Source organism: Vigna unguiculata, chromosome 11, assembly GCF_004118075.2.
Source record: "Vigna unguiculata cultivar IT97K-499-35 chromosome 11, ASM411807v1, whole genome shotgun sequence".
Taxonomy (NCBI): Eukaryota; Viridiplantae; Streptophyta; class Magnoliopsida; order Fabales; family Fabaceae; genus Vigna; species Vigna unguiculata.
Window position 1 is genome coordinate 37,644,516 of NC_040289.1, and position 24,364 is coordinate 37,668,879.

Below are 24,364 nucleotides of genomic sequence, written 5' to 3' on the forward strand. Positions count from 1 at the left end.
TCAATATTGAGAGAAAATGAATATTAATGAGGATGAAATGTTAGATTTTGTTGGTTTCAGAGACCATAACATGAGGAAACAACATTTGAAAATGTTATGAATTTTGTTTTAAGTTGCATTTGTGTAGCAAAGTTGAAAGTTGTGCTATATGTTAAGAAAAGCATATTCGTATATAATTAAAGGTGGAGAAACGGTGAGATAATAGACAAATATGTAAGGTGATGAAACAATGTATGACTCTATTTTCTATTATGAGAAAAGATATACACCAATAAAAACTTCCATTTTAGCACACATTCTTCTAATATCTAATATTAGAATCTTATATTTTGCCTAATTATATATGGTGTCTAAGCTGTTTTATATTAATTTTTACTAATATCTACTATTAGAATCTTATATTTTGACTATGTAGTGTCAAACCGTTAATGTTTTACCTTTTAAAAATGTAGCTTTACTTTTTCTTTTTAAATAAAAAGGGAATGCAATTATTATCTCTTTTAAAATTCAATATTTAAAAATCGATCATATTATAATTTAAATAAATTAAAAGGATAATTTAAATTAATAGTGTCATGAAAACAGGTAAAAAAATGTTGTACAATATAGTTATATGTATACATGTATTAAATAAAAATTATTTATTATTTATATTATTGTTATTACAGAAAAATGGTAGATTTTAAATCAAAACGAAAACTTTTATAATTAAAAAATTTGAAGAAATTTTAGTTTTAAGATCTAATAAATTAGAGAGGTCCTATGTCTCTTTTATACTAAATTTAATAAATAAAAAAACTAAATAAGGGTTGAGAATTCATTTATTTTGAAAAAAAAAAGTTTGAAGAGACGATTCTACTTTAGAACTTCAATCAATCAAAATATTTTTAGTTTTCCAATTTATAATTGCAATAAAAAGATATGTTGGGGGAAAAAAAGTTGAATTATGAATTTTTTGTTCTATATTTGTCAATTATTGTTTTAATGTAAAAAACAATAATCATGAATGTGTGTGTTTATTTTTTTACGGGTTTATATAATGTGTGCAAAATTCAGTTGTCTTTTTGTAGTAAAAAAGAAAGAAGATAGTTTTGCAATTATTCAGTTGAAATTGTTTCGATGTTCTTAATAACATGGTTTATAATTGAAAATTCATTACTAAAACTTATTGTATTATATAATTTTTTTTTTAAATTTGTTAGAAAAATTACAAGAATTTTTTTTCTACTATTTTTTAAAGAATTTAAATTCACATGTAATTTTTTCGTGAGTAATTATTTCATACAAAATTATAAAATTCGTAAATATTTCTTACAAAATTGGTTGTGAAAAGTGTTTTTTACAAAATATTTTACAAAAGAATTAGTAGTAATTTTCTATAATTTTTTTTATAACAAAATTTATAAGTATTTTCTACGAGAAAATTTAAAATAAAATTGGTAGAAAGTATAAGTTTTTTTTAATGGTAATTATATATCTATAACAATATATAAAGATTTCTTTTGTGTCCAATTTCAAAATACCAATTTTATCCTTTAAAATATAATTATGTATTAAATTTTTGAAAATTGACCGCTATTTTTACAAATTCTTTTATAAAATCGTTTATCTCTATTTTTTTTCTCTATTTATCAACAGTTATTCCCTCATATTTTCTTTATATATTTCACTTTATTTTTAATAAATATAATTTTATTTTATATATTAACTTAATAACATTACATTATCATCATTTACTAATATAATATCATGTATATTTAAGAAATGCATGCACATACGCGAATGTGTACACTAATTTTTAATAAAGAAGATAAAAACACTAAAAATCTCACGATTATAGAAGTAAAGTAATAGTTAAAACTAATTTAAAATAATATATACATACATTGTAATTTGATAATATCTTAATTATTGTATCATTATATTATTGTTACGAAGTATATATTTATTAATTTTATCGATGACTATTTGACATACGAATTATGTTCGCTTACTAGTTCGTTTAAGTATTTGACTTATATTGAAATTTGTACTGGACTAGAGGAGTGATTCGGTTGCAGACCGAGAGGACAAGTGGATTATGGTATCGGGTCGGGGAGGCACCGAGGGAGAATATTAACCGAATTAAGTTCCGTGTTTGGTGTTGTTTTTAGGAGTTAATGAGGTTGTTATTATATTTAGAGATATTTTAGGAGCAGAAGATAATTTCATTTTTTATTTTGTATATCTAGAATTTAATATTTTGTAACTGATTATGATATAAATAAGAAGGTTGCTCCCATCGTTAAGGGGGAAGATTTTTTGACCTAAGCAAGTCTTAAGCTATGGTAAAAAATATTTCTTTCTTTTTGTTTTTGGTTAAGAATTATCTGGCACTTTTCTTGACCAGAACATTGGCGCCCACCGTGGGGTCCGGTAAAACTCGATCCCAACTCCACCAAATTTCAATAACACTCAAAGAAAGGGAGATACTTCGGAAGGAGACCGAGGATACCCATCATCGGCTGGAGGAAGCCCTTCGTCATCAAGAGCAACTGAAAAAACTCAATGAAAACATGCAGTAGCAGATTACGCCTCTGCAATACTCACAAGAAACTTTTGACATATGCAAATCATGAGAAGATGATCGATCTATGCTCAGTCTCTACTTACAAATCAACAATTAATCATTGCGATTGAAGCTTACGCTCTTTCTCGATACAGGTACGAAAAAACCCAAAGTTCCAAGTATGTTGCTATTTTTTGATATATAAAAAAAAAATTGGACAAAAATTACAAACCAGAAAATCTAAACAATTTCCTGATCACAGTCATAAATCATTCTACTCTTCTTGTATTATGTAGGGGTCACAAGTATAAATTTAATAGTTTTACAAATTTGATTAAATGATTTCTTTAGGACACTAAAAATAAAAAGCTATAATGATTAATTTAAAAAAAATATTATTTTTGTAATTTATAAAATATACATTGTTATGTTGTTTTAACTTAAATATATTGTCGGATAATGTAATCTTAATTATGTGTACAAGAATAATAAATTGATTTGCTAAAAGATAATAAAATATATTTATATAAAAGAATTATTATTATCGATTGTTCCTTTTATTTTTAACCATTTTATTAGAAAAAGAGCAAAATAGTGAAATTAATGAATAATACAAGTTTTATGAATTAATTACTCGTCGTCCTTTTCAATGCATAAAACTAAATGACTTTTACATCTAGATAAAATGTATGTTTCTCATTAATATTTTATTTAATATTATTAAATAAATAACTTTTAGTGTGAAGTATTTTATATTTAGAGGAGTTTTAAGAAAATATTCTTAACAATTTAGGAAGATTTAATCTACCATAAAGTTGTTTCAAAATATCAATATAATTATTTTATATGGTGCTAGAATTATAAAATAAGATTGTTTAAATATATAAACTAAGATTTCGATACATATGTTAAAATGTGAGTATTATAGTAAATATTACTAGTTATCTTTAAAATAAATTTATTGTTACTAGATATAAATGTGTTCTGGTGTTACTTTATTTTAATAACAAACATAATTATTTTATAATAGTATGTTATTTTAATCAGCTTAAATTTTTTGATGATATCTTATAATTCACTATTTATTTGGTATGATTTTTATAAGTGAAAATTATTTAATTAAAATTAAGATACTTATAAAATGTTTTACATATAAATATTACAATTGTCATATATATACATGTGATATTATGTGAATTACTAACGGGAATTTCGTAGATATATTAAAAGTTCATTCATCATGTTTAAATCAATAAAGATTGGCTTCATTGGAAATAAGATGAAAGAACCTATGTGCTTGAGGTTAAAAGAACCTATGTGTTCTATTCCGAGCCTATGTGCTTGAGGTTAAAAAACCTATGTGTTCTATTCCGAGCCTATGTGCTTGAGGTTAAAAGGACCTATGTGTTCTATTCCGAGCCTATGTGCTTGAGGTTAAAAGGACCTATGTGTTCTATTCCGAGCCTATGTGCTTGAGGTTAAAAGGACCTATGTGTTCTATTCCGAGCCTATGTGCTTGAGGTTAAAAGGACCTATGTGTTCTATTCCGAGCCTATGTGCTTGAGGTTAAAAGAACCTATGTGTTCTATTCCGAGCCTATGTGCTTGAGGTTAAAAAGAACCTATGTGTTCTATTCCGAGCCTATGTGCTCGAGGTTAAAAAGAACCTATGTGTTCTATTCCGAGCCTATGTGCTTGAGGTTAAAAGAACCTATGTGTTCTATTCCGAGCCTATGTGCTTAAGGTTAAAAGAACCTATGTGTTCTATTCTGAGCCTATGTGCTTGAGGTTAAAAAGAACCTATGTGTTCTATTCCGAGCCTATGTGCTCGAGGTTAAAAGAACCTATGTGTTCTATTCCGAGCCTATGTGCTCGAGGTTAAAAAGAACCTATGTGTTCTATTCCGAGCCTATGTGCTCGAGATTAAAAGAACCTATGTGTTCTATTCCGAGCCTGAGAGCTCGGTTCATGAACGAATGATTAATTACTTTGGAGTTTTATATGTTTGCAGGATTGAGAGCTCGGTTCATTAATTACTTTGGAGTTTAATGTTTGCCGGATTGAGAGTTCGATTTATGAACTAGTGATTAATTGCTTTGGAGTTTTATGTTTGCAGGATTGAGAGCTCGGTTTATGAACGAGTGATTAATTACTTTGGAGTCTTTTAATGTGTGCAGGATTGAGAACTCAGTTTATAACCGAGACCAAAGAAGGTAGAAGTGTGAAGGGGATAGTTGATAGAGATTAGTTAAACTGGGGTGACATAAGAAATTGATTAAGTTAATTTAAAAGGTTGAAATTGTGGGGCGTGAAGATAGGGAGTAATGATGATTTTACGGAAAGTGGTGAGGAGTAGTTATTGACAAGACAAATTCTGCTCTCCTCGTTTTGAAGACGAGACCGTGCAAAATTTGGAGAGCTATGTACTGGACTAGAGGAGTGATTCGGTTGCAGACCGAGAGGACAAATGGATTTTGGTATCGGGTCGGGGAGGCACCGAGGGAGAATATTAACCGAATTAAGTTCCGTGTTTGGTGTTGTTTTTAGGAGTTAATGAGGTTGTTATTATATTTAGAGATATTTTAGGAGCAGAAGATAATTTCATTTTTTATTTTGTATATCTAGAATTTAATATTTTGTAACTGATTATGATATAAATAAGAAGGTTGCTCCCATGGTCAAGGGAGGGAGATTTTTTGACCTAAGCAAGTCTTAAGCTATGGTTAAAAATATTTCTTTCTTTTTGTTTTTGGTTAAGAATTATCTGGCACTTTTCTTGACCAGAACAAAATTATATAATTTCCTAAACTAGGAATCGTTTAATTAATTTTAAAATTACAGTTTAATATTTAATCATTTTGTCTTAATAATTAAAAACATACATTTTTAATTCATACACATGCTAAAAAGTCTATATATTTTTTTTAATTCTTAGATTTTTTTTAGTCTCCATGTATAATTTGTTTTTTAATAATAATTTTTTTTTAAATATTATAAGTATTATTTTATTATATTTCACTATGTTTCTAGGATTCTGGTATTAATTTATGTGTTTATAATAATTACTTGAGCTAGGTAATCGTAAGGTATGAGAAGTTATACTTGATTAATTATTGATTATCGAGTTTTAATTTTGAATTGAAACTGAAATGGATTGCTAAATTCTTGAGCAAGTTAGAAATTACATAATAATATTTTTTATGGATCATTTAAGTGTTGACATTCATTTGTGGTTAGATTGAGTAGTTGTGCATGTTTGAATAAAGAATCATTCTAAATTGAGATTTAAATGAAATAAATATGAATAAAAATAAAATATGCATTAAAAAGTATGAAAATAATGGATAAAGAAATCTATAACTTCCATTTGTAGTTCTAGATGATACATGATGAAGCATGGATCCTACAAGTGTTGTACACTTTTAGGATGAAGTTATGTAATTTTAAACAATTAAATTACTTTCATGAATTTTAAATATTTTATTTTATTTTTGAAGAAATTATCTAAGCAACATATTTTCATTATAAGATATTTTAAATTTTTATAAAAGTAAATTATTTTCTAAAGAGCTTCCCCATTCAAACACTCGGAGGAATTTGAGAGAGAAAAAAAAAAGATGAATGTAATTCCTTAACCATAGCAGGCCTGTAATTTGAGTATGTTGTAAGGCCTGTGATAAGCCCATTAGCCGGCCCGATTCAAAAGCCCACCCGATGATTCTCTGTTTCGTCTTCCTCAAGTTGAAAACTTGTCGTTGATCAGAAGAATTGAAAACGGTTTATAGAAAATAGAGTGGTAATTAGCAAAGGAAGAAAGAGCTTAAGGAGTGGCATATACAATACTTCAGCATTAGCATTGAGAATGGAGTTTGTTCCAGAAGAGGGGAAGCACCTTAACGAGGATTGCTCCACTTTGATTTTAGTGCGTTCATGTTCTAGGGTTTTGCCCTTCCCTTTTTCCCAGTTCATTACTCGGTCTTTTATACCGTTCTGCAAATAGACATTCACTTTTTCATTTCATGGCTGAATAATATGTGTGGAGTTAGCTCAATTTTAGACCTAATTATTAATATTAACTACTAATTTGGTTCTTGAGAGTGTTTATGTGTGTGTATGTTGCATCATTGTAATTTGTGTGCCTTTCAGCCTGCTCTGTCGATTGGCAATGTGGGGCAGCTAGTTGCGGATCTTTTGATTTCATCAATGGGTTCAGAGAGAGTTGGGTATTTGGACGATCCTAACGTTTTGCCTTGTGTTGGCAATGATGCTTATGCACCCTTTCCTCAAGGAGACCTTGCACTTCCCCTTGAAGGTCCTCCTTTGTTTTTGTTTTTATTTTTATTTGTTATCTCACAACTATTACTCTTGTTAATTTCATTTTCTATGCTCTTTCTCATCAACTTTTTGCAGCTTATGATTCTCCTTCTAATGCTCTCACTATCATCCAACAGAGATCGCCGGTGATTAAGGTATTGCCTATGACAACATCTATTTTGTTCCTTTAATCTTATATTATTTGTCTGTAATGTGCTGATTTTCTAGCTAGCGGATCATTAAGTGATTTGCAACTGTGGATTGTTCCTTTTAAGCTTAGTTGTTGGCCGTAAACTTTTAATATTGACAAACTGAGACTTCAGTGATACCTTTTTTATTTTAAACTAGTGCGTGCTTGAGTGTTAATTTCAGCCCCATTTTTATCATTCAAGTTTGTGATATTTTTGTGTTTCTGCTTGTTGTCTCCTTTTTATTATTCACTCCAACGATGGACATTATGACATTATCATCTCCTTTGGGTGGAATCAATAGATTATCAGTGTTGTTAGTATATTACTAGACTGGTAGCGTTTTTGTGTATCTTCATGTCCGACATCATGGCAGTTGCCTTACTAATCCATAATTTTCCTGGCTGCGCATATTTCTTTTGTGGTTAATGTTCTAACCTGAAAAACTGAAGTTCGACCTCTTGAATGAATGATTGAAGTATGTCTAACTCCCTCTTGTGTTTGAACCACTTCTGTTTCTCTATCATCCTGCCTTGTTGGAAATCCAAGGTGTTAAACCTGTTAAAAACACACTCACTCAAGTCAGTGTTTTTCTCAATTGTTCCTTGAATGATTCCATCCGTCTAATCATTTACGTTTCTTTTTCCTCAACTTCCGAGTAACTTATCCTGTAAAATCTTGTTCTTATAATTGTGTTACTTGCTTAGCTGTCCTAGTAGCTTCTCTGAACAATGCAGTTAGTTTGCTGTCCTTTTTGAAATGGAGGTGAAAAATTCAAGGATGTGCAGTGCATGAACAACGCTATTGTGAAATTCCTACTCTAATTTTAGAAGTGTATGACAATTACCAGATTGATTCTTGGTGTAGTCATAAAGAGTAATATGTATAATTAATTACTACCTAATATTTGGATTAACAATAACAGGACTGTGTGTATTTGACTTGTGGTTTGGCTGGAGTAAGCACGAATTACTGTGCATGCCACTTGTTAACGTCAATCTTCTTGGATGCTTTTGCACTATACAACGTCTTAATGTTTTCTATTAAATTTAATGATGGAATTAGTACAAACAATTTTGGAAACTGTAAGAAGAAATTGCTCTGATACATGGTCATTTGAGTAGGGTATGATGGTTGAGTTTGCAAAAAACATGGCTGATTTTCTTGCTGGCAGTGGAAAGAAACATATTATTGTTCTCTCCAGCTTAGATTTTGGAAAGTGGCAAAAAGTTGATATGTCAAGGTGAGGAGCTGTATACTTTGAAATTGCCCTTCTTCGTGGTTAAGATATTTAATTCATTCAATTCTGAGATTGTAACTTCTGTTCAAATTATAACCCTCAGAAGGTTCTGAGCTTTGTCACTATGACAACTATGCAGTATTTCAGAATCCAACTTGGTTGTGGAAATTGCATTGTCATTCTTTCCATTCTGATACATCTATTGGCTATCACATTAGTGGTTTGCAGATCTATTATCTTTCTAGTGCCAACAGCAATGGAACTGATGAAAGCTGCGAACAGCTTGGATGGAAGAAACTTCAGGAGTATGACCCTTCTCAAAAGCATTGGAAATATCTTAGTGATTTAGCTGAAGGAAATGTTACACTGGAAGATATTATTTCTGTAGAAGATGAGCTAGAAGATGAAAATTATTATGCTAGCTTGCCTTTTGCTGCACTTTTTGCTTTTCTCAAGGTAACTTACATGCATTCAAATTTCATGATGCTACATTTCTTGTTAATCCTTAAAGACTCTATATGAAGAATATACGAAAAGTGTTGACATCATTTAATTTTTTTTTTTTATATTGATGCCTGTTGTCATAAACTTTCTTTAAAAAGTACTCCTTCTAGTTGGAAGTAGTTTCAGTTGCATGGTATGCTCTATTTTTTTGCTTGAAAAAATTATTAAGGATCTACCTGGATTAATTGCTGCGAAAGGTGAGGCCAGGCTTATTTGGGATTTTGTTTTCATATGAAGAATAAATCTCCATGCCAGAGAATGTAGTTTAGTTGATCTCCATATTTAAAGTTAATAAATAAATAAATAAATAAGTGTCGTAGGGTGGTTATCCCTTACCTTTTAATTGCAAAAATTGTAGAAATAGAGCATTATATGGATTGATGGATGTAAGGTGTTGGTTTTCATGTATCAGGCTAAAGGTTTGAAGGTCACCTGCTTGTTGTGTTATTGCTCAGAAGGGGACAATGTATCGGATGCTTTTCAATTAGCCGATGCAACATGTAAACTTCTCCAGATCACTCGCCCTCCTACCGGTGAGCTTTCTTTTTCTTTGTTGTCTTTTTAGAATTATTTTATACTTTTTAATTTATCTTTGTCGTCTTTTTATATTGTTTTATTGTTTTTTGTCTGTGTTTTGTTATTCATACAAAAATTGTCTTGTCATAACAACTAATGACTTTTCCCAATATATTTTTTCAAGGATATTTCTGCCCGGATTTGTCACTTTAATGTGGATTTTAAAAATTATTATTTTCTAAACCCTTTGTCCCTGATCCCACTACTGAGACTATTATCATTTTTTCTGGGTCTCCTGAATTTGTTGGATTAGAACATCTTTGGCTCGTGTATTTTCATGGATATTTTATTTTAAGATACAAATACTTAGTGTTTCTCCTATCAACCACATCTCTCATTTTTCGCATGTTAAAGATTTAATTGTGACGAATGAATAAACATATTTTTGTAAGTAAAAAATCGTAAGAGTTGGTTTCTAATATTTCGTATAATGCCTTTTCAGGAATTGAAGGTGGCAAATGGCGAGTGCCACTTTCTTGGATGAGTGTGTATGGACCACCCCCGGATGTGTCCATCTTCTAAGGTTAGTAGTTACTTGGTTTGATTCCTGTAATTTGTTACTTAGTTACTTAGTTTTTTAAAGTCTAAATAATCCTAAACTAGTCCTATGTAAGAATAATATAACTTCATTAAGAATTTGTTATGGTGGAATTCTAACTTCAATAGAACTTGTTCGTACCGTTACTGTGAAATGGGAACAGTAAGCAAACGTCTTTTGCAATCTATTACTTTCCCAAACCGGACAAAGTGTCATATGTCAATTTTAAAATTTTTCTTCGAGAGGTCTAAACTACAAGTAAAATGTGAAAATAACTATATCCATTGCTTCATTAGGATTATTTATGGGTAATTTTATTTATGCAATTATTTTATTATAGTTCTTGTACTTTAGAAAAATAATTAAGAGAAAAAGTGAAAAGTGAAAATTGAAATATATATATATATATATATATATTGCATTATTAAAAAAGTAAAAGTGTATTTAAATCCAATGTAAGAATTTATTGTAAATACAGCACTGCTCTTGTTTATGAACTCTGATGAGCACAACCAAATTTTCAGAACTCGTCAATGTTTGACTGGAGAAAAAGATAAACCATCGTACATTTATGTATTTATTGACCCCAGTTGGATTGGATTGTTTAAATAAGGTGTATAAATAAACAATTTTCATTTATATTGCAATGAAATGTTATACAAAAAATCTTGTATTATATTTTGTTGAAAAAGTCATATGCAATTCACGGATTATAAGGAGAGAATAATACAATGAAAATGACTCGAGGGTTGTAATATCTGTCACTTTGATTGATCTCCATTATCCAATTCATTTTGCAGCCCTTGCTTCTTCGGCCTTAACTTTTAAACACCACACTATTTTCAACTCCAATTATCTACAAACTTGTCATCGTTTTGACTTCTGAAATTGATAAACCACCTTTTTACACAATACATGGAATATTCTAAAATTAATTTTCAATTTGTTATTATTATATAATGTTAAATTGAATTATTTTGTTCCATATATCATGGGAAATACTTATTCTTTTTGTATAGTTGTTAAGAATCCCCACCATAGATAATGCTGCGTAACTTTAGTGGTTGGCAAACACCAATCATGTTATGAATCATATTATATTTCACCTATACTTTACATTTTGTAATATTACTCAGTTTGGGTTTGGATATTCTTCGAATAATAATTATTGTCGTCCTTGTACGTTATACTTTTTGCATACGTTATCCAAAGCCTTATAAACAATTTAGTCAAAAGTCTTGCAATTTAGGGTGCAACGTTTACTTAGGGTTATTATCTTGTTTATGGAAGTCGATCGGTTATTTTATGTTATTGTGATAATCAGATGACATTTAGAAATAAAAGTATTATATATCTTTTTGTTTTTAAATATTAAACACATTAATTGTATTTAACTTCTTATAAATGATTGAATAATCTATTGAGAAAATAATTTATTTGTAATACCAGTTAGGGTGTGTTCGATCTGCTTTCATGCCAACCCAAATTAGTATTGCTGATGATTTTTGAAAACTAAACAATCTTTCTTTTCCAAAATTAAATGTATCCGACCAAATGCGGCATGCAAAGAATAAGAGGTGTGGACAAAAAATCTCAATTTTGACCTAATTTTGCATGTTTAACACAAATATGATTATATTTGGGTAGAACTAAAAATGTCATTCTAAATTAGGCTCAAAACTTAACGGCTACATTTAATTTTAAGTGTGTTCAACAAATCTAAGTCTCTATTAGAAAAAAAATGCTGAGTCTCAGACCACAAATCAATTACTATTAATGAAGCAATAAAGTATAACCCACATTCAATTTTTCTAACTCTTATTCATAATTTTGAACCATCGATATCATACATGACTTCAATTAGCTTAGCGTGTATAAACTTAACCAAATATGACGCAATGTAATCGTATATTACACATTAGAATAATTAATTACATATTTCTAGTTTTTATACTTCTTGTCATAGATGTATCATTTACTCTCCAACTCTATAACTAAAAGTATTTGTATTTCTATGCGATCTTCTAAATTGATTATGTTTTAGTCAGTCAACAATATTTTCTATTTTGAAACTAAATTAATAATCCATATCAAAAAGGGTAACGTGAAGTAAAACAAAACAAGATAGCACGCATATATTATCGCTATGTATTAAGTTTAATCAAATTGAAAGTAATTAAATAAATGAATTTTTAATTATTTTACTTCACGTTACCTTTTTAATGTGGATTGCACCAAAAAAACGATTTTATGATATTTTTGTTTAAATTGAATTACATGTTATATAAAGAAGTAATAATAACTTCTGGTACCAAAACTTTTAAAGTTCTAAGTCTAGAAAACGGCCAATACAAGAGACAAAGAGAGATGTGACTCGGCGAACATGTTGTTGAGAAATTGAACATAACAGTTGTATTAGAAACTGACGTGTTTAATTTTCTATCTCTTTATAAAAAGATAAAAGTAACCGAGATGGATTCAATTACGTGATAATATTTGGTACGGACAATTTTTTACCAGAAAATGGGTTTTGCTTTTCACGTAAAACTTGTCTCTATTTAAACCAATGACTTTCTCAGTAGAAAACGTATTTCCAAACATGTCTCAAGGTATGCTTGTTTCCATGAAACATCATTTAAGAAAAAAAAAAAGAGAGTTGAAGTAAAGAATGTGTTCGATTGGCATTTATTTGAGTTCACATTAAGACAAATACACCTTCGCACACGTGTAAATAATGAGAAACTTTGATAATATCGAAAAATATATTAAGAAAAACAAAATTATTCTACAACAGCCTATACGAAGATTTGTTTATTGAACGGTTAATCATTTAGAAATGTTATAAATAGTAAATATACGTATACAAATATAGGTGAGCTACTTACAAAATATCGAATACCATTTCTTCCAAATGAATTTACGTGTTTCTTTTGTAGTTGAATAAGTAACTTGGTATTACCAAGAGAAATTTATTTTTATGATTCTAAAGAAAACATTTAATTTATAGTTAACATCTCGAGGAAACTTGTTGAAAACATGTATTTAGTTGCGTGATTAAACTAACGACATTAAGTTCACGTACACGATGAAGGTATCGAAACACTTCACATGACAAAACAATTGAATAATCACTCAACATATCTGTTTATCTGAATGCACCTTAATTTCAATTTAAAAAGAGGCATTGCGTGAACGGTGAGAAACTCTTGTCGCTTAATAAAAAGCGGTAAAAGTTCTTAAAAATGTATCAAATAAAATAAAATAGAAAAGAACGTCCATCGATTTTATTTTTATCAAACTCAAAAAAAAAAATATTTAAATGGAGGGTACGCAATAAATAGGTCAGTTAAATCTCTTTCAGATTCTCGTGTGAACATTCATTGCCAAACTTAGAACATCCTAAGCAATGCATCGAAAGTGTGTAACAGAGAGTGTCAAAAAATGTGAAGCATAAAAAAAGGTTAAAAAGTTAAGGACAGGGTGGCTTAGGTGTGTGTGAAACAAATGATCTTAATCGACGGTAGATGGAGCCCCCCAGTGTTATTTTAAATACGTTATTATAGTAATAGCGTACACACGTTGTCCACGCTGCTCAATTTCTTAACTTTATATAGATTATAGATTTTTCAGACATACTTCACTCAACTCAACTCAACCTCCTCCTACACACTAACACCTAAGCTACAGTTGAATCAACCTTCATCAATGGCTTCTTCAGATAGCAGCGCCACCAAGCTTCCCCTGAAGCCCATCCCTGGAAGCTACGGCCTCCCCTTCTTCGGACCCATGAGTGACAGACACGACTATTTCTACCACCAGGGACGCGACAAGTTCTTCGCCGAGCGAATCAAAAAGTACCAATCAACCGTCATCAGAACCAACATGCCACCCGGTCCCTTCATCTCCTCAAACCCTAGAGTCATCGCTCTCCTCGACGGCGTCTCCTTCCAAATCCTCTTAGACAACTCCAAGGTCGACAAGCGCGACGTCCTCGACGGCACCTTCATGCCTTCCACCTCCTTCACCGGCGGCTACCGCGCCTGCGCCTTCCAGGACACCACCGAGCCCTCCCACGCGCTCCTCAAGACCTTCTACCTCAACCTCCTCGCCGCCAAGCACGCCTCCTTCATCCCGCTCTTCCGCAACAACCTCGCCGAACACTTCACCGACCTCGAGGACCAGCTCGCCGGAAAATCTTCCAAGGCCAGCTTCAACTCCTCCGTCGGCTCCGCCTCCTTCAACTTCCTCTTCCGCCTCCTCACCGGTCAAGACCCCTCCGCCACCAAAATCGGCTCCGACGGCCCCTCCCTCGTCACTACCTGGCTCGCGGCGCAGCTCGCTCCACTCGCCACTCTAGGTCTGCCCCGGATTTTCAACTACGTGGAAGACTTCCTGATCCGAACAATCCCCGTGCCCGCGTGGGCTGTGAAATCCAGCTATAAGAAACTCTTCGAGGGTTTTGCAAGTGCAGGTAATGTAATCGTCGTTTATTCTGAATGCGTTAACGTGTTATTACAGTTGCAAGTTTTTCTTATATAGTTTATAGTTATGTTTGATGTGCAGGTTCATCGGTGCTGGACGAAGCGGAGCGGTTGGGGATAAAGAGGGACGAAGCTTGCCACAACCTTGTGTTCATGTTAGGGTTCAACGCGCAGGGAGGGTTGGTGAACCAGTTTCCGATTCTGATAAAGTGGGTCGGGTTGGGCGGGGAGAGTTTGCACAGAGAGCTTGCAGAGGAAATCAGGACCGTTGTTAAGGAAGAAAACGGGGTGAGTCTCCGTGCGTTGGATAGGATGACTTTGACTAAATCCGTGGTTTACGAGGTGATGAGGATAGAGCCGGCGGTTCCGTTCCAGTACGCCAAGGCCAGGGAAGATCTTGTGGTGGAGAGCCATGATGCGGCGTACGAGATCAAGAAGGGCGAGATGATCTTTGGATATCAGCCGTTCGCTACGAAAGACCCTAAGATCTTTGAGAGAGCGGAGGAGTTTGTGGCCCAGAGGTTCGTTGGGCCTGATGGAGAGAAGTTGTTGAGCCACGTGTTATGGTCCAATGGACGCGAGACGGAGGAGCCCACACCTGATAATAAACAATGTCCGGCGAAGAATCTGGTGGTGCTCATGTGCAGGCTCTACCTGGTGGAATTCTTCTTGAGATACGATACTTTTACGTTCGATTTTAAACCTGTGGTTCTGGGTCCCCAAGTCACCATCAAGTCACTGGTTAAAGCATCCTACTAATCCTCCACTAATCTTGTTATTAATTAAATAATTCGGATTAAGTTAAGTAAGTTTGGTTGTTTCCTGTTCCGCACTGCAGAGGAGTAAGTAGTTACTGTAACTTGCAGAGTGATGTATGTTTCAAATTTCACTTTTGTTTCTGTTGTGTTTCATTAGCCGATGTATTCCTTTCCTTTCCTATCACATTTTATTTTCTCTTTCTTTAATATTTCTCCATCGGTCAGTGCAGTGTTCTCTCATTTGTCTGCTAAACCAGCAACATCAACAAAACTATACTAATCATTTATCATTAATCATCCATGGTATACGTTTTTTTTAATTATTAGTTCGCAGTGTTTACATTAACCGACATTATCATTAACTTAACCCACAATTTTCGATGTTTCACACGTTCTCAGGTTATAGGTTATGCGGATCTGGACGATAAAATCAAGGGTCAAGAATCTTGACCCCATCGTTTTTATCTCAGCTCAAATTACAACTCTACAAATAGTTAAAGTGGGAAATAAAACGTTAGAACTTAATGAAAGAGTGAAAAATTGGTAAATATATGAGATTGACTTAGGAAAAATAGAAATTGTTGGCCACGACTTCTGAATTTTGACATAACATCCTATATATTTAGGTGCATGATTGATTGGTCATGTTTTGTTAAAAGCAAATGTTCGAATCTCAATAATAACGACACATTATCCAAAAGTAAAAATAATCCATGCGTCTACTGTTTAATATAGCAATGTGACCCAGCTAAAAGATACATCACATATTCAAATGAATTAGTAACAAAATAATAGAGTTAACAGTAATCAATGAGACCTGTATTTTTTTTTTATCGACAAGAAATAATATTATTTATATACACAAGACACTTGGGTGTCTCAACCCGTATAAAAAAACAAAAAGTTAACAAAGATATCGTAGTTGGCAAACAATTTTTCTAATAATCTTATGTAGAGACCATGTGATGGATAATTTAAGGAGAACACGTTTGTCCATATTGTTTACACAAAGAAGAAGCACAATGGATTGTACTCTACAACATGGAATAACCGCTTCTATTATGTTTTGACAAAATAACTTATCTCATCACATGGGTCTTATATAAACTAGTGCCTCAGAATGTGGGTCATTAGACCATTTTGACATGTGAATTTGTGAACATAAGGTTTGCATGGGTTGAATATACTAGGAGGTTCCACCATTGAGCAAAACAATTAGACAGCTTATGCAAAAAAAAAAAATGATCTTTAGACTATAGATAGTATGAGTTTGGTTAGATTCATAAGATTTTACTACAATGCAATATGCAACATGTTTTACCTGATTCATCCTTTTTTTTTCTTCTTTTTTTATGTTACTCTTTTCATATCATATTTAGATTTTTTAATTCCTAGGTAGTTGTATTAATACACTCAATTGGATATTTGTTTTAATCTAAATAGAAAAAATTAACATCAGGAATTTTATATTTCATCCATGCTCAAGTACTTAATTGAACCAAAGTAAGAACTTTTTTTGCATCCATTTTAGTTTACCTAAATATAATTCATCTAACTATGAGAGTGTATGTGCTATATGATTTATATCTGTTGAGAATAAAGAAAATAGGGATTGAGATTAATCTCCCTTTAGTATAAACCACACATAGGGTAATCTATTTATAATAGAGAGAGGTACAAATAAAAAGAGTAACTGAAAATAAAAAGATTAAATAGAAGATATTGTTTGATATTGTGGTTATCAATATCTAACAATATCTTAATAATATCAAACAATATCTATAGTCCCTTTCATAATTTATTTCCTTTGTTACTGATCACCAGTAAGGAGAATTGTTGAAAATGCACATTTAGCTAGTTATGGTGTATTGTACAAATACCTACCTAATTGTTATACAAATTCCAAACTTTACTTACAATGTTACATGTGAGCATCTTCTAACCCAAAAAAAGCACAAACAATTTCTCCTAAAGGTGATCCTCTCCTTCTAAGATTTTCCTTGGTCACCACCTTATTGAACATTACTTTCGAAGCAAAATGTTGTGTTGATGGAATCACCTTTATGCTCCAAGATATGTTATACATTTCAGATTGTTCTCCTATATTTGGATTTTGCAATTTTACATATAAAGATCAGACAATATATATTTGTTCCTCATCTTTTCAATTCATAGATCCTTACTTTGTCTCTTAATTGGTTTTTGATGTATTAGTTGCATAAATTCAACTAATTGAGTCCTTTTCCGCTCAAACCAATCTCTTCTTCATTTAATTGTTCATTCCCACCAATTATTAGTCCATCTCCCAAATACTCCTATTGTTTTATTCCTAATAATATAATTACTAAAAGTTAATCCTAACCCAGTATTGACTTTCCACTTTATGTTCTGATCAAACCATCTCTCTTCTTCTCCTTCTCCACATATTTCACTTAAATCTTTCCACCACCCAGATGTATATTGTTTTATAATGTTCCCATTTTAGCCTCTCGAAGATTCATATTCTGATTCTAGTATATCCTTCCATAAGTTCTTGGTCTTTCATACCTAACCTCAAATTCCATTTAGCTAATAAAGTTGTATTAAATAGTTCAATGTCTTTATTCAAATTTCACCTTCTTATTTAGATTTACATAAATATTTCCATCTTACCCAAACAATCTTTGTACCTTCGTGTCCCCATCCCCAAGAAAAATTTCTTTGAAGTTTCTTAATGATCTAGCATATTCCTATTGGAGTTTTGTAGAAAGAAAAGTAATGAAGAGCGTGACAGTGATCATTGATTTTATAAGGCACATTCGTCCTGCAAATGATAAAAACCTTCCTTTCCACCTAGCTAACTTGTTTTTTATTTTAGTAACCACTGTCTCCAAAAAAGAATGCTTTCTTGGGTTACCAGCCACGATCATTCCCAAGTATTTAAATGGTACTTTCATTATACTACAATTTAAAGCATTTGAGAACCTCTATATTGCATTTTTGTCCACACCCAGATCTCCAATTCTACTTGTACGGAAGTTAGCCCTAAGACCTGAACTCATCTCAAAGCATCAAATAATACTTTTTATAGTCAATACATTTTGAATGTTTGTTCACACATAAATAATGTATCATCAACAAATTGTAAGAGGTTAACCTTGACCTTATTTTTTCCTACTTTAATTCTAGTATATAATTGCTTTTTAGTAGTCTGATTTATTATTCCAAATAAACTTTGTGTCACTATTAAGAATTAGAATGGTGCTATAGGATCACATTGTCTCAACCCTCTCGTAGGATTGAATTGTTTTCTTGATGAACTATTTACCAATATTGAGATGGTTGATGACTCTAAACACTCTTTAATCTAGCAAATCCCCTAACTGGAAAAACCTAATCTATCCATCGTGTAATAAAAGAAGTTCCAATTTACAAAGTCATATGCTTTTTCATAATCTATCTTAACTACCACCCCACTTTTCTTTTTTTTCTTAATCTCTTCCACTATCTCATTAGCAATAAGAACACTATCAAACAATCCCCTTCCTGAGATAAATGTCGATTGTGATCCATTAATAATCTTAGGTAGGACCGTCTTTAGTCTATTAGATAAGATTTTGGTTATAATCTTATATATGGATCTACTAAGAAAATAAATATGTATTCATTTAGATAGATGAGATTATCTGATTTAGACACTAAAATAATAAAAGATGCATAACAATTCCTTGATATAGATCGATTATTGTATAATTATTCTGAATAAGTCACATAATCAATTATCCGATAAAACATAATTTATTGAGGAAAAATTTTCTGAAAACGTACTACCGGTAAAAAAAAAAAATCGGAGTCTTTTGGATAATTACATTCTGTGATTGTTATACCGGAAAACCTTCACCTTTATTTAATCTTTATCAGGATTTTATATCTGTTCAACCATACACAGATAAGTTTGTTCAGTCTTTTGGTTCAGGTGAGAATTGAGATAAGATAGAAAAGGTTGAACCAAGACATTGATTGAATGTGAAGAAAATGACAGATATGTTTGGTTGGATATGAAGTGAGTAAGTGAAAATGTCATATTATTAAAGAATGTCAGAATGAAGCATCCAGATGACAGGTCCATCCATCCATCCATCACCTTCTTACACCTGTCATCTTTAATTAAACTAAGCTTGTTTATGCTAATAATTAACCATCAATAATAACTTATCCAACTCAAATTACAACACCTTAAACATTTTCATAATACACCTGTTCCCATCATTACTAACCCAATCATTTCGCATTATTATACTTAAATACAACACAGTGTCGGCCCAAACAAAAAATGCAGGCCGTTGACCCGGCCCAACTTGACGTATTGACCCAAATGGCAGGAGGGAGGTTCGTGTTGCCACGTGGCCGACACATCACACGGTCTCTTCGAAACTGTTCTGAATAAATAAATAAATAATGTGTCGATTGTTCTAGTACACTAAACATACTTGAATATATACGTGTCACATTATTAAATATATAAATTTTAAATTTAACGGTTTTGTTAGGTAAAATTTTATGTAATCATATAATTTAATTTAATCTAATCATATACGAGACTTAGATCACGTGGCTACAGTGTGGACAGATACTGGAATTTTCTTTCGTGATAAGCGATTGCTAGAGTAAGCAAAAGCAGCTGTGATACACTCGCACGCCAGCGCGTCAATATCCGCTTACATCATTACCAAATCATGACGCTCCACGTGTCCTTTGACTATTGCAACGCCTGTACATACATTATGCAGATCCTCATCTCTTAATTTCACACCTTCTTCTTCCCTCGCCAAACCACGATCTCTGCTCTCTTCTGCATCTTCTCAGTTGCAAAGAAAAAAAAAATGTGGAAGAAAATGGGTTTTGAAGAAGAAGCAGTTGTTGAATTGATCAACTCTGATTTCAGAGACCTAAGCGTAGCTGCTAATCAATTGGCGAATCACGTGGTCAAACTTGGTGGCATAGGCTTTGGAGCTTCTTTTTTCGGATTGATTGCTGCCATTGCTGCTATGTACGTACTCTTCTCCCTCTCTTTACTACTTCCGTGTCTGCTATGTGTCTTTCTGTGATCACAAAATTCCTAAACTTATATCTTCAAAGCTGCCTTATAGTTTTCTGAAATTTTTTTTATCGTAAACCAACTTCGTTTAATTACTTCTAAATTATTCCTGTAAAGAAATTATGTGTCTGCATCCGTAAGAACTTACATATACACGGATAATTTTTTGAAAGATTCATTCACATGAATTTTAATCGAGGATAAGTAAGCCAACCCACTTTTCTTTCGAGAAGAATTTGGATTTTACTCATTTTGTATATTGTTTTCATCTTATGAATTTGTTGTACACTATATATATATATATATATATATATATATATATATATATATATATATATATAACACTGGTCACCTTTTTCTTTATCACTCGATTGATCTATGGTGGAAACTGGAAAGAATGAATTTATAAAGATGCTGCTGAGATTGGATCTATAAAAGTATAAATTATAATATGACTCTGTCTGTTTGTCTTGTAATATGTCATTGTATTTTGTATAGTTAATATAAAATAATGTAAATCCGTTTGTTTTTACTTTTAAAGAATGATAAAATAATGCATCCAAACACTTTACTGGGGCCGTTGAGAATTTGTTTATGTACATAAATTATTTGGATGATGTGCTATGAACCAGTTATTGAATTGGTTGAGATTATGAAAAAACGATTAAGCTGATTCGATCTATTTTTCTTTAATGACCTTTATTAGATTGATTGAAAAACTGTAAAATTGATATAACTCATTATGAATTTTACAGTATACAATTAACTCCAGGGAAATTATTTCTTTTAAATAACTTGATAATCATATATATAAAATAAATTCTTTTGTATTGTATAATGGGTTGCTATGTTCTCTTTCATTTTAATATAAATAACAATGATGCAAATAGTTATTATAGAATAATAGATTATAAATAACAAGTTGCTTTACTAAAGTGGGTGGAATGAGTTATGAGTGTGGATAAAGGTTCATCCAATAGTCAAGATATTATTAAAGCTATAGGAGGTCCACCATCTTATCTCCTCCCCCATGTTCATTACCTCAATATTTTATAGTATAGTTTCTGTCTGTAAGTTTATTCAGAACAGGTAAATTTTGTTTTATCCCAAGAGGAAGGTCCATCCAAAACTTTTGAAAGCTGTATTCATTTAACTTTGAATGGGAGAATTGATGTTGTAGTAGTTGGTGCCAAACTCTAATTAGTCAATGCTGTGAGAGACACTGACTCTATAAGCAAGCACACTATAGAAGTTACTGGATCAATTTTTTTTTTTAACATAAACAGTTAAGCACATTCTTTCTGACAGGTATTTCACCGATTATTTTATCATGTTGTTTGCAGTTATCTGTTAATTTTGGATCGTACAAACTGGAGGACAAATATTCTCACAGCACTACTCATTCCATACATTTTCTTCAGCTTGCCTTCGATAATTTTTGCCGTCTTCAGGTGATTAGACTATTACGCTTATTTCATATCAATTTTGTACCTTCGTTTTCTCTAGTATTGAATTGCCTTTCTGTTACCATTCTACTTATGCAGAGGAGAGATTGGAAAATGGATTGCTGTTATTGCTGTTGTATTGCGCCTTTTCATTCCAAGACACTTCCCTGGTATGCTATATCTACTCAAAATGTAGTATTACCGAGTCCTGAAACATTGTGATGGTACCCATTGATTGAACTCCAGAAAACACATCTATTTTTTCTGCTATCCCCTATTGATGATCACTGTCATTCTAAAACAAAGTAACCAAGTCAATGTTTTTTTTTTTTACAAAACTTGTATAGAAACTGTTCATAGTGTCATTTTCTCAATAAAAAATAACGTTAATCCGCATAATAAAAAGTTTGCGTAAGTGATCAAAATGAAATTTCCATTTCGATTGGAGAACCATACTTAAAAAATAAGTAAGAAACTAAATTTGGTTACTCACCCATTTCTTAACAGTGCTTAGAATTAAGGTTAGTAACCAGGTATGATTGTTACTGCAGATTGGCTGGAATTGCCGGGTGCTTTGATTCTTCTTATCGTTGTAGCTCCTTCTCTATTTGCAAACACCTTTAGAAACGACATTGTTGGGGTGGTAGTGTGTCTCATCATTGCATGCTATCTGCTGCAAGAACATATTCGGGCTTCTGGTGGTTTTAGAAACTCCTTCACTAAAGCCCATGGCATATCAAATTCCATTGGCATAATACTTCTGTTGGTCTATCCCATCTGGGCGTTGGTGGTCATACTTTTTTAGGAACCATCGCTTGGTTGATATGTGTGAATTAAACCAATTGTTTTCTCTACCATTCATTCGTTGGAACTTGATGTGTATAAGCACCTTGCATTGTTTTATGATTCACCTGTCGTGAAGTTAGCCCGTGTAAAAAAGTGGAATCAAATCTCTCTGAGATTTTTGGGTTTCATGGAATGTAAAAAAACAAAAGAAGATGAAGATGATTCTTGTGGTATTGTTTTAGCTGTCGAGTATTCACAGGTCATGTATGATTTAGGGAAACCGTTGTACTCTTACCTGTTGGGTGTAATATAAATTTACATTTGTTTCTGCTCTGCATTATTACACCATTTTGTTTCCAGAAAATGCAGCACTAGAAACTATAACAGAATTCCCTATGAACATGTAAACAAAAAATGCCAAATGAATTAACAATGTCCAGACACTAGAGATATGAACCTCCATGCACTTAGTAAGACACGAATACGATAAACACAGCAACACAACATTTTTCTTTTTTGGGAATGTCCAAGTCATTTCCTTAAAAAAAATTAAAAGAAAGATGAATTGAATACTGATGAGTTCTCAAACATTTGAGAAATTCATCCTAAAAATTAGCTACTAAAGAGAGAGAATCAAACACTTAAATACTACACCCAACGTCCCATATTAGTCGATGTCAGGTTTAGGTACCTATAAATTATATACTTTCAGAATGCATTTACGTGCCTTGAACTATTTTAAAATACCCTATAAGTATCTGAAAAATAAATAAAAATTTAAAGAAAATAATCATATTGTTGGTGTACGTATATGGAAGTACTCAAAGGAGTATACAACACGGGTATGGCAACTATTTTTTCATTTTTGAAGCATCTGGAGATCATAGTACTAGAAGTTTTTCTGAACTTGCAGGAGTGTGATGCCAAGTATGGGACCTAAGTAGCTGCAACTTTTTATGTTGGAGTTTTTATAGTCGTTTAAACATACTATTTTTAACTTTGTCAAACTTCAAAAGTGTAAATTCTGCCACGAATAATCAACGCATTGTTAACAAGAGGTTAAGAGAGGAATGAAAATAGCGCAGATCCAGCATTACCCTAATCACATATAATCTAATGGATACATTCTATAGACTACACGAGAGAACAAAGGCAACGACTTCCTTACACCCTGTCAAATTTCTTGTTGCAACCGATCAAAAGCTTTCGGAAAATTATTTCCATAATAGAATTGGGGTGATTATTGATAATTGACAGTCAGTTTTTATTATGTTTATTTTTATTTCTTATTGATATATATTTTTATTATTATCTTTTTAAATAAATAAAGTTTTATTTAATAATTTTGAAAAAGATAAATATTTAGTTATTATTTTGCATATAAGTGAAAATCATAAAGATTTAAGAAAATTATTAACCAGGATAGATAAAATATCAACAACATCAGTTATTCACAAAGTGATTATTCCAATTACAAAATCAAGTACAAATTTTAGATCCAAATCAAATTCGACCCATTCACCAAAAGAGACAGTTTAACTCGTCCAACTAAAAGAGATCCATTTGCCTAGCAAATTATGCATTCAGACAATCTATAAATAGAAGGCTCGAGAGAGGTAAAAATTAATTCTTAAAATTTTTGAAATCAATAGAAGATAAGGTTGAATGTAATATATCTTAACTCTTTATAATTTATGCTATTCAATATATTTCTTTTCCATGTTTCTGTGTTTTATTCTCAATCTTAAATTCATCATTGGTTCATTGGTCATTTTTAACAATTGAAGTTAAGGTTTAATACAAACTTTTAATAATAAAAGGTCTAAAACATTAGGATTTGTTATACAATGGTGTGTGAATCAAGAGTCAAGACTTAACAATATATTGTTAGTATTTTCATATTAATTTAA

The 24,364-nt window shown here is 31.7% G+C and overlaps 3 protein-coding genes across 4 annotated transcripts; all 3 read left to right on the plus strand.

The window, feature by feature from the left end:
* The first annotated feature begins 6,192 nt into the window (after positions 1-6,192).
* On the plus strand, positions 6,193-10,641 carry LOC114168514 (proteasome assembly chaperone 2). Of its 2 annotated transcripts, XM_028053366.1 has the most exons (8): positions 6,193-6,469; positions 6,694-6,859; positions 6,958-7,016; positions 8,174-8,292; positions 8,508-8,745; positions 9,206-9,326; positions 9,812-9,892; positions 10,432-10,641. In XM_028053366.1, exons 1-7 carry the CDS (start codon positions 6,410-6,412, stop codon positions 9,889-9,891), a joined length of 843 nt encoding a protein of 280 aa, XP_027909167.1. In that variant the 5' UTR covers positions 6,193-6,409; the 3' UTR covers position 9,892; positions 10,432-10,641. The 2 variants fall into 2 exon arrangements, with proteins under 2 accessions (XP_027909167.1, XP_027909166.1); XM_028053365.1 differs by lacking the exon at positions 10,432-10,641 and having other exon boundaries at positions 9,812-10,073.
* Positions 10,642-13,527: 2,886 nt separating this feature from the next.
* Positions 13,528-15,359, plus strand: LOC114169762 (allene oxide synthase 3-like). Its single transcript, XM_028055055.1, has 2 exons — positions 13,528-14,378; positions 14,471-15,359. Exons 1-2 carry the CDS (start codon positions 13,613-13,615, stop codon positions 15,145-15,147), a joined length of 1,443 nt encoding a protein of 480 aa, XP_027910856.1. The 5' UTR covers positions 13,528-13,612; the 3' UTR covers positions 15,148-15,359.
* A 4,559-nt stretch (positions 15,360-19,918) lies between these two features.
* Positions 19,919-22,791, plus strand: LOC114170550 (cold-regulated 413 plasma membrane protein 2). Its single transcript, XM_028056055.1, has 4 exons — positions 19,919-20,175; positions 21,567-21,674; positions 21,768-21,838; positions 22,220-22,791. Exons 1-4 carry the CDS (start codon positions 20,009-20,011, stop codon positions 22,471-22,473), a joined length of 600 nt encoding a protein of 199 aa, XP_027911856.1. The 5' UTR covers positions 19,919-20,008; the 3' UTR covers positions 22,474-22,791.
* Positions 22,792-24,364: the final 1,573 nt, after the last annotated feature.

Coding starts and splice junctions, on each gene's coding strand:
- LOC114168514 (XM_028053366.1), top strand. CDS start 6,410: ATGGAGTTTGTTCCAGAAGAGGGGAAGCACCTTAACGAGGATTGCTCC. Junction 7,017..8,173: donor AGAGATCGCCGGTGATTAAG/GTATTGCCTATG, acceptor TCATTTGAGTAG/GGTATGATGGTTGAGTTTGC. Junction 9,327..9,811: donor GATCACTCGCCCTCCTACCG/GTGAGCTTTCTT, acceptor ATGCCTTTTCAG/GAATTGAAGGTGGCAAATGG.
- LOC114169762 (XM_028055055.1), top strand. CDS start 13,613: ATGGCTTCTTCAGATAGCAGCGCCACCAAGCTTCCCCTGAAGCCCATC. Junction 14,379..14,470: donor CGAGGGTTTTGCAAGTGCAG/GTAATGTAATCG, acceptor TTTGATGTGCAG/GTTCATCGGTGCTGGACGAA.
- LOC114170550 (XM_028056055.1), top strand. CDS start 20,009: ATGTGGAAGAAAATGGGTTTTGAAGAAGAAGCAGTTGTTGAATTGATC. Junction 21,675..21,767: donor ATAATTTTTGCCGTCTTCAG/GTGATTAGACTA, acceptor CTACTTATGCAG/AGGAGAGATTGGAAAATGGA. Junction 21,839..22,219: donor CATTCCAAGACACTTCCCTG/GTATGCTATATC, acceptor TTGTTACTGCAG/ATTGGCTGGAATTGCCGGGT.